The sequence below is a fragment of the Stigmatopora nigra genome, chromosome 17 (genome assembly GCF_051989575.1).
Source record: "Stigmatopora nigra isolate UIUO_SnigA chromosome 17, RoL_Snig_1.1, whole genome shotgun sequence".
Lineage (NCBI taxonomy): Eukaryota > Metazoa > Chordata > Actinopteri > Syngnathiformes > Syngnathidae > Stigmatopora > Stigmatopora nigra.
This window is the reverse complement of record NC_135524.1, coordinates 9,267,816-9,276,445: the sequence shown is the minus strand read 5'-3', so window position 1 is coordinate 9,276,445 and position 8,630 is coordinate 9,267,816. Positions and strand designations below refer to the sequence as shown.

The 8,630-nt window shown below is 40.9% G+C and overlaps 1 protein-coding gene across 1 annotated transcript; it reads right to left on the bottom strand.

Moving 5' to 3' along the window:
* Nucleotides 1-3,312: 3,312 nt before the first annotated feature.
* ccdc74b (coiled-coil domain containing 74B) lies at nucleotides 3,313-8,364 on the bottom strand. Its single transcript, XM_077738167.1, has 7 exons — nucleotides 7,810-8,364; nucleotides 6,647-6,694; nucleotides 6,344-6,416; nucleotides 5,866-6,064; nucleotides 5,697-5,797; nucleotides 5,579-5,629; nucleotides 3,313-3,938 (listed from the first exon to the last, which is right to left on the bottom strand). The coding sequence occupies exons 1-7, from the start codon at nucleotides 8,099-8,101 to the stop codon at nucleotides 3,836-3,838; spliced, it is 867 nt and encodes a 288-aa protein (XP_077594293.1). The 5' UTR covers nucleotides 8,102-8,364; the 3' UTR covers nucleotides 3,313-3,835.
* Nucleotides 8,365-8,630: the final 266 nt, after the last annotated feature.

Genomic DNA, 8,630 nt, shown 5'->3' with positions numbered 1-8,630 from the left:
TGGAAATATATTTATGGAAATGGATTGCATTAAATTTCTACCAATTATTTATTGCCGACCCCTGGCGGGTGCTAATGGAATCATTTCTCACCAATCATTTCTCTCCCGTATCATGTTTCCGAGTGGCTTGGCCTGCTTCAAGTAATCCGTACAACAGGAAGCCTATTTGGGGGGAGGAAAAAAGGGAGGGAGAACGAGCAAGCGACAAGCACGGTCCAGAATGCTAAATATATTTGAGCTGGACTATACACGGACATTATCATAAAAGAATAGATTGACAGTAAATCTTAATAATTATTATTAACTCACATTCTAGCTTCATTAAATGAACGATTTTTGAAAAGAATAGTGGGTCTCAAATTCCAATTGTTCCAACACAAGACAGTTTAACAAAGATTCTACAAAGAGGCACCTGACAAGAATCCATTGATTGTAAACACCACATTGGTGGGTTGGATCGAAAACCCACACAAACCGTTGTGCTATAGTTTGCCTACCCCTGAGAGTGATCAATGAGCCTACTCTCCATGTTTTTGGGACGTGGGAGGAAATGTACATCTCATCTCATTTCATTTTCTGAGCCGCTTTATGCCCACTGGGGTCGCCTGGGGTGCTGGAGCGTATCCCAGCTGACTTCGGGCCAGAGCCCAGCCTCACGTAGGGCACAAGGAGACAACCATTCACCCCCATACTCATACCTAGGGGCAATTTTAGAGTGTCCAATAAGCTTACCAAGTATGTCTTTGGAGTGTAGTTTGAAACCGGATTACCCAGAGAAAACCAACACAGGCTCGGAGAGAACATGGAAACTCCACACAAATGGACCGACCTGGATTTGAACCCAGGTCCTCCACTGTGAGTCCGACTTTCTAACCACTCATCCACCGTGCCGCCAAGGCGAAATGTAAATAAAAATAAATACAATATTTAGTTATATTTCATAACAAAAAGAAAAGATTAAAAATATAAAGAAATAGTCCATGTTCGCTCTCCCCCTTTTACCAAAAACATTGTACATTGAAAAAAAATACAAGAGAATATTTCAGAGGTTCAAGAAGATTATTGGGACACTATTTAATGTCTATAGATTCTCTATCAACCATCAGAAAAGCTGTCAAAAAGTAAATTGTGGCAGCCTAGGTGGCGGGTGTGGCATAACAGAAATTAGTTTTGATGCCCTTGTCTAAACCCATGGCTTATCTGATCAGTTTAATTCACATTGAACAAAAAGATGTTGAGCATAAAACCGTAAATCGCTAACAGGAAATACTGAAAGGAAGAATTAATGTAGGGAATGTGTCTGAACATTAATAAATGGAAACCGTCACAAAAAAAACATGAGATAACAGTTAATTAGGATTACAAGTCATCAAAAAGACATGCCACCTAAAAAAGAGAAAAAGACAACGGTTGCTCTGGTTTTTGAGGTTTTAGTCACCATTTCCTTTGCGGCTGCAGCTGCCACAGAGCAGCTCTCAGTACTGCAACACTATATGCATGTTAATAGACTGGCTTAACTGACTAATGCCTATTTTGGTGACGCTCATGAGACAGACTTAATAAAACAAAACAAAAAACGTAATAACAAACATTTACTGTCAACCAAGACTGAGTACAGGCTCTGAGTTCCTTTTATTGAAGTACTAGTTTCTCTTAGAGGATGTTCTTTAAAAGAAAACACAGTCAAGTACTTGTTTGTGGTATTTCCCTCTTGAGAAGCTTAGATGTAAGCAAGCAGAAAGGCCAAAATTGCTATTAAATTTTTATGTTAATGCATATCTATTGACGTTACAGTGAATTTCTGAACACATCAAAATTTCCCCCCCTAATGTCCGAGAAAGTGTAGCAGAAAATGGATGTGATATAATTGGTCCTGTTGCTTTTCAGTTGCTGGCAGCAATTATGCCACTCGGAGTAAAGCAATTACAATGGAGAAGTTTTTGACCAGTTTATTTGGTTTCTATGTCCCAAGTACCGTATTTATTCGAGTATAATAAGCAAAATTTGGGCCAAAAAAACTGAGGCAAAGTTTCGGTGCGCGTTATGCAATTGGTCATCGCTTTTATGACCAATTACGACTATAAGGCACACTTAAAAGTCCTAAATTTTCTCCAAAATAGACAGGGCGCCTTATAATCCAGTGCGCCTTATATATGGAAAAAAATAAAATGTGCCATTCATTGAGGGTGCGCCTTATAATGTGGTGCGCCCTATATATGGAAAATACGGTATTTAGCTTCTACAGTCAAGTTTGAAATAGAATAAGGCTGGAAAACAACAAAATCTGTACTGTCACTGATAAATGCAAAAAATATATTGAATGAACAATCGTACTTCAACCAATAGTGGCCTCCATGCAGAATAAAAAATCCTAGAAAAAAAACCCTACTGTATTTTCACGACTATAAGGTGCACTTAAGTCTAATATTTTTCTCCAAAATAGACAGGGCGCCTTACAATCCAGTTCGCCTTATATATGGAAAAAAATAAAATGTGCCATTCAGTGAGGGTGCGCCTTATAATCCAGTGCGCCTTATATATGGGGAAAAATGGCATTCATTGAGGGTGCGCCTGATAGTCGTGAAAATACGGTACCAGGGAAAAACTGCCCTCCGCAGCCGTTATAATGGGAGACGTGAAACCTGTCTTTGTCCGCCAGATGGCACAAAGAAGCCATTCTATCAGAACTCATGGGATATAATCTACCTTTTTTTATTTACAAAAGCCAGCCCTCTCCAAATAGCCTTTGGCAAGTTGATAGGGGAGCGTACATTTTTTTTAAAAGTCACTCGAGTCCACCCATGGAGCGCTATACCCGGATTGGTTTAGCGGGATGCCCTGCCGTCATTGGACGATGTTCACACTTAGAATAAATAACTCAAAAAGAATGGAATCAATTGTTTAAAGAATCTGATGATGATGGATCAGACTTTGAAAAATGTTAAATATTATGATAATGAATTAGACTTTATGATTTAAAATTGTAAATTCCATTAGGAATTTCCGTACCATATGTTGTGAATAAATGTTTTGTCATGGCGACATTTGTTCAGCATTTGCCAGTTACCAGTACCAGTGCCATCCTTGATGTGAAATGAGAAAATGTGAAAAAAATAACAATTTTTAGTCACAAATTATGGGTGCACGTTATACACGGATGCGCATTACACTCGCATAAATACGGTAGCAATATGGCAGTCATTGTGGCTTATTGCACATTATTGTGAATATTTTAGGCTAATTTGCTACTTCAACAAGGCTTTTTTTTCTTAGTATAGAAAGTAAGTCTGTCTAGAAAAAAATGATTGCATGAAAGGCAAACAAACAAAACTTTAATAAAAACATCTGATAGTTTGATTTGAGATGGTACTGGTGTCAACAATATTTGGAGGTCTAACTTGAAGTGAATATAAAAGATAACAGTAAACTGCATTTTTTCGTTCAGGAAGTATTTGGAGAGAACTGGGAAAATGTTGTTATTGACCCAGACATTAATGACGTTCCAAACCTCTGGATTGAATCTGAAGTCTCAGTTTGAAGCCATTTTATCCAGATAACTTCATGTCATCAAAGAATCGCTTTCCATTTCATGAACTGTTTCACATACCAATAGATACTGAACAAAACCATGCTTGACCCAATCAGCGCCCTAGTTTTTTATCCCATATGACAACTTAAGCGTCCCTTATAAAATCCTGAACGCTTGATACCTGTATTGATCTGCTACTGAAACTTATTCGACAATATATTCGGCCATTAGGGACTTTGCTTGACAAAAACAACTGCCGCTGTCTTGAAGATTGCTGGTGCTTTGAGAAATAAATCTTTGCTTTTCTCACCGCACTTTGTGGCCTCTGTGAACAGTTCGACTTCTTCTCTGGCGTTCTCCCACAGACGAGTTAAGGCTCTTTGAGAGCGCTGGTAGGGTCACTCCAGTCCTGGGGAAAGAAAATGTGCATGGATTCATCAATCTATGTCACAAAAATATGTTGTTTTATTGCTATGATAGCATTTCTGAGACTGTGCGATTTGTTATGTACATATACATGCCGACTTCTAAAGAGAAGACACTTGGTTTTAATACAGAATTATTTAAAGGTAATAATCAGTGGGTTGGCAAAAAGATTAAAAAAAAATGAAACTGCTATGCTGCTTACACACTGCTGGGCGAGTTCATAAAACGTAATAGAATCCCTGATGTTTCGTGCTATTATGGGAGAACAAGTGAACACTAGCCATTACTGATTTGACAGATATAAAAAGAACGGACATCTCTAGATTGATGAAACTGCTACACCAGAGATTGCTCTAACAGCTCTGAGCCCAGAGTAAATCGAGCATTATTGGCGACTTCTTGAACCCGCCACAAGCAAAGAAGTTAATTTGATTTTTTTCTTCCTAATAATTGTAATAACCACTTTTATTGAAGTGAAGTGCTTTGTGGTTTTGAGACTAGCTGTGAACACACAATTGGGACTGTGACACTTTGGCTTCTGTGCAAGGCAGCTGCAAATGATTGAGGATTCATCAAGTTTGGTGAGAAAACAACAATTCTTCATCAAAGAAATGATTTTATGTAACATCCATCTTTGATATTTTCATTTTATAGGCCTGGTGAAAGAATGGTTAGCGGGTCAACCTGACAGTTCTGGGGTCAAGGGTTCGATACCAAGTGGGGTCATCACTTTGTGGAGTTAGCATGGTCTCCCCAGGCTTGCAGGGGTTTTCTCCACTTTCCTCCCAATTCACAAAAACATGTTTGGTGCGCTGATTGAACTCTAAATTTCCCCTAGCTAAGATTGTAGTGTGTGTGTATGGCTGTCCATTTGTCCTGCAATTGGCTGGCCCCCGATTCGGGGTGTACCCTGCCTGGTTCACATGGTTGACTGGGATCGGCTCTGGGACTCCCTGCGGCACTTGTAAGGTTAGCAGTTCCAGAAAATGAATGAGTATTACATTTTATATTTTGGAGACCTATGCCATATTATCAGAAACGGCTTATATTTTAATTTTTATTCAAATTAATTACAATTGGGTGGTGTCCACCATTTTCAGGAATTTAGTGTATTTGGAGACAGTCAATACTTGCAAACTTAGTTGCAGAATCGCATTTTGTGACGTGACAAAATATTCCATTTCTTTTATTCCATTTATTCAAACATTATTTCTTTTTATTAATTCATTTTCCGTACCACTTATCCTTACAAGAGGCGCGGGGCGGGGGGTGTTGGACAACTATTGGCAGTAGGTCGGGAACACTGAATTGGTTGCCAGCCAATTGCAGGGCACAAAGACATGCACAACTATTCACTCATACCTTGGGGCAATTTAAAGTGTTCAACCATCCTACAATGCATGTTTTGGGGTTCTGGGAGAAAACCGGAGTGCGCAGATAAAAGCAACACAGGCCTGGGGAGAACATTTTACACAGGCAGGTCAGAACCCGAAGGAGTTTGAACCCTCGATCTCAGAACTGTGAGAGGGATGTCCTAACCATTCTTCCAAAGGTCTGTCCCTACTTTATTCCTTAAAACGTAATGTACATGGAGGCACAAAAGACGAATACAGAACTACATACGTTTTTCCTGCTTGTGGATCCAGGTTAGGAAAGGTGTAGTCAGAGGATTTGCTGAAAAATGTAAAGCACTCATAAGACCTTGGCTTGCCCTTTGCACACACATTTTCTGATTCTTTACCAGATATCACCCAGGAGGTAAGTTTTGGTCAGATTGTAGTTTTCTGGAGTATTTCTATTGTTGACCACAATATCTCTGAGCAACTCCTTACAGCGTGCAATCTGCAAGGCACATAATTGTCAATGAGACACAAAAAGGACAGCAGACATTTTGTGATTTTGACACTAACCTCCTGAGACTGTAAACTGTTGGTATTGTACAGCTGCCGGATGATGAGCTCACACTCCCGTAGCGTGGATGCGCGCGGAAGATGAGACGGACCGTTTTGGACTTTAAGTGGCTGCGCTGATAAAGCGAGCCCCTCCGACTGTTGTGACCTACAATTTGGTCTGAAGGTTCCAATGATCTCCATGCAGTCTCCCATGCTCCTGACCACGTACATAACATTAGGATTTAAGTTCATAAAAATGTACACTGACAAAGTGAGCACTTTGTAGAAGTAATAATCAAGAATAGTCCTTATTTGGAGTTGCTTACAAGTGTTTCTGATTGCAAAATACTTTTCCCATTGATAAAAGCCAATAATTTGTAACAGGCTTAAAGTGTATCCATTTAAAACATGTATTAACAATTTGTGAACCTTCAGGTGTACTACCGTAATTATATTTCTATTAATATGCTAAAATTAAATGTGATCAAATATTCACCTGAGCATTTGGTTCTGTTGGGGTTCTCTTCCATGTGTGGCAGGCCCAACACTCACTTGGTTATGATTCAAAACTAAAAGATCACAGTATGGGTGGGGATGGTTATTATGTAAACAATACAAAGTGGCTTTGTCACTCGCACATTTTCACAAAATATATTCTACAGTTGTTCAATGAAATGTGGGCCAGAAAATTAACCATTTGAATAAAACAATAAAAAGTCAATTTTACAAATGATGTTATTTAAATGATTCATGTAGTTTTGTTTTTATATTTTGTTTTCAGGGTGCATCTTCATCTTACCTTTTCTACTTGGCTTGGGTGCCTCCATAATCATCTTATACTTCAGCTCTGTTTAAAAAAAAAAAAAGAAAGATAGATTCAAAGTAGCCCAGTGAAACTGTTTAGTGCGTCTCCCTCAAAGTCCAAGGGTTGGGGGTTCGATCTCAGGTTGGTCCTAACTGTTTGGAGTTTGCATGCTCTCCCGGAGCTTGCATTGTTTTTTTCCGGGTGCTCGGTTTCCTCCCACGTCCCCAAAACATGCATGGCATTCTGGTTTAACACTCTAAATTGCAGTCAATGGCTGTCAATCACCTTGTGCCTGGCGATTGACAAGCCACCGATTCAGGCTGTCCTGAAATTAGTGAACTGGTCCTTTAACATTTTGGACTAAAAGTCCATTTAATCAGGGATTGGCAGTGAATTATCAATTACGGCTAATTGGTTTACATATTAAAAAACTCAGGGCGGCTCGGCCGCTAAATGGTTAGCACGTCGGCCTCACAGTGGGGGCCCTGGGTTCAAACCCAGGTCAGTCCACCTATGTGGAGTTTGCATGTTCTCCCAGGCCTGCGTGGGTTTCCTCCAGGTACTCTGGTTTCCCCCCACATCCCCAAAACATGCATGGTAGGCTAATTGGACACTCTAAATTGCCCCTAGGTATGGGTGTGAGTCTGCATGGTTGTCCATCTCCTTGTGGCCGGCAATCGGCTATCCACCGATTCAGGTTGTCCCCCGCCTCTGGCCCAGAGACAGCTGGGACAGTCTCCAGCACCCCCACGACCCTAATGAGGATGAAGCGGTTCAGAAAATGAGATGAGAAGGATTATGATTACATATTGAAAACCCAGGGCGGCTCAGCGGATGAGTGGTTAACGCATCTGATTCACAGTGGGGACCCTGGGTTCAAATCCAGGTCGATCCACCCGTGTGGAGTTTGCAAGTTCTCCCGCCAAGTGTGGGTTTTCTCCAGGTACTCCCGTTTCCACCCACATTCCAAAGACATCCATGGTAGGCTGATTGGACAGCGCGGTCGGCTGAATGGATTGTGCCCAGTGATTGGCTGGCCACCAATTCAGGGTGTCCCCCACCAATGGCCTGAAGTCAGCTGGGATAGGCTCCAGCACCCACCACGACCCTAGTGAGGATAACGCTTTTCAGAAAATGAGATGAGTTTAAAAACTCACCTTTGTTCTCTCTTCTGAGCTCGTCAACTTCTTGGTGAAGTTTCTGAAGAGTCTCTTTGTGCTGGTATTGTAGGAACTCAATATTTCTCTGCAGTGAAGCGACATGGGGGTCTGTGTCGGCGTGAGCAGGGACCGTCGCTGCTTTCGGTCCCTCACGGTCGCAGGCAGGGGGGATTGGCAGCAGCGGCAGTCTGTTCGCCAGTAAATGTCGAGGTTTGCACGACACTCCGAGATTCACCACTCGACTCCACTGCTGCAGGTGTCGTACAGGCGGGAGGTGATTACTAGACATAGCCGTGCTTCATCCAGCCGTCCAGTTTTTTTTGTTAATTTTTTGGTAAACTTGGTCAAAGTATCAATATCAGATCCCTTCCCACCATTGTTTTCATAAACAACATTGACTTAATTACCATACACGTTTTTCAATAAAACCTCAAATCCACAGCTTTAGCGAATTATGTGAACGTGAACCACTCTCCGGTGAACTGCCAGTCACTATGGAGACATGTCACCGCTTTTGACGCTGCGTTCAATTCACCTCGGAGAAACCGAAACTCACCTTGTCCTCGTCAACAAAGAACAAACGCACTCTTAACGACACAAACACAAATTACATACGAAGGCACAGTATTTTATTCATACAAACACGACAGCAATACGTCCGTAAGGACATTGGGGGTTTAGCTTGCTGGCATTCTTTTTCCAATTCTCCAAAATGCAATTACTTATATTGATTAATTAAGATTCATCTAATGCTGGCACTAAACCTCAAATGTGCTCAATTTTACCCAAAAGAATTTGAAACGCAAGCTTTATTTTTT

Coding starts and splice junctions, on each gene's coding strand:
- ccdc74b (XM_077738167.1), bottom strand. CDS start 8,101: ATGTCTAGTAATCACCTCCCGCCTGTACGACACCTGCAGCAGTGGAGT. Junction 6,695..7,809: donor GCTCAGAAGAGAGAACAAAG/GTGAGTTTTTAA, acceptor TTTTTTAAACAG/AGCTGAAGTATAAGATGATT. Junction 6,065..6,343: donor CAACAGAACCAAATGCTCAG/GTGAATATTTGA, acceptor GTACGTGGTCAG/GAGCATGGGAGACTGCATGG.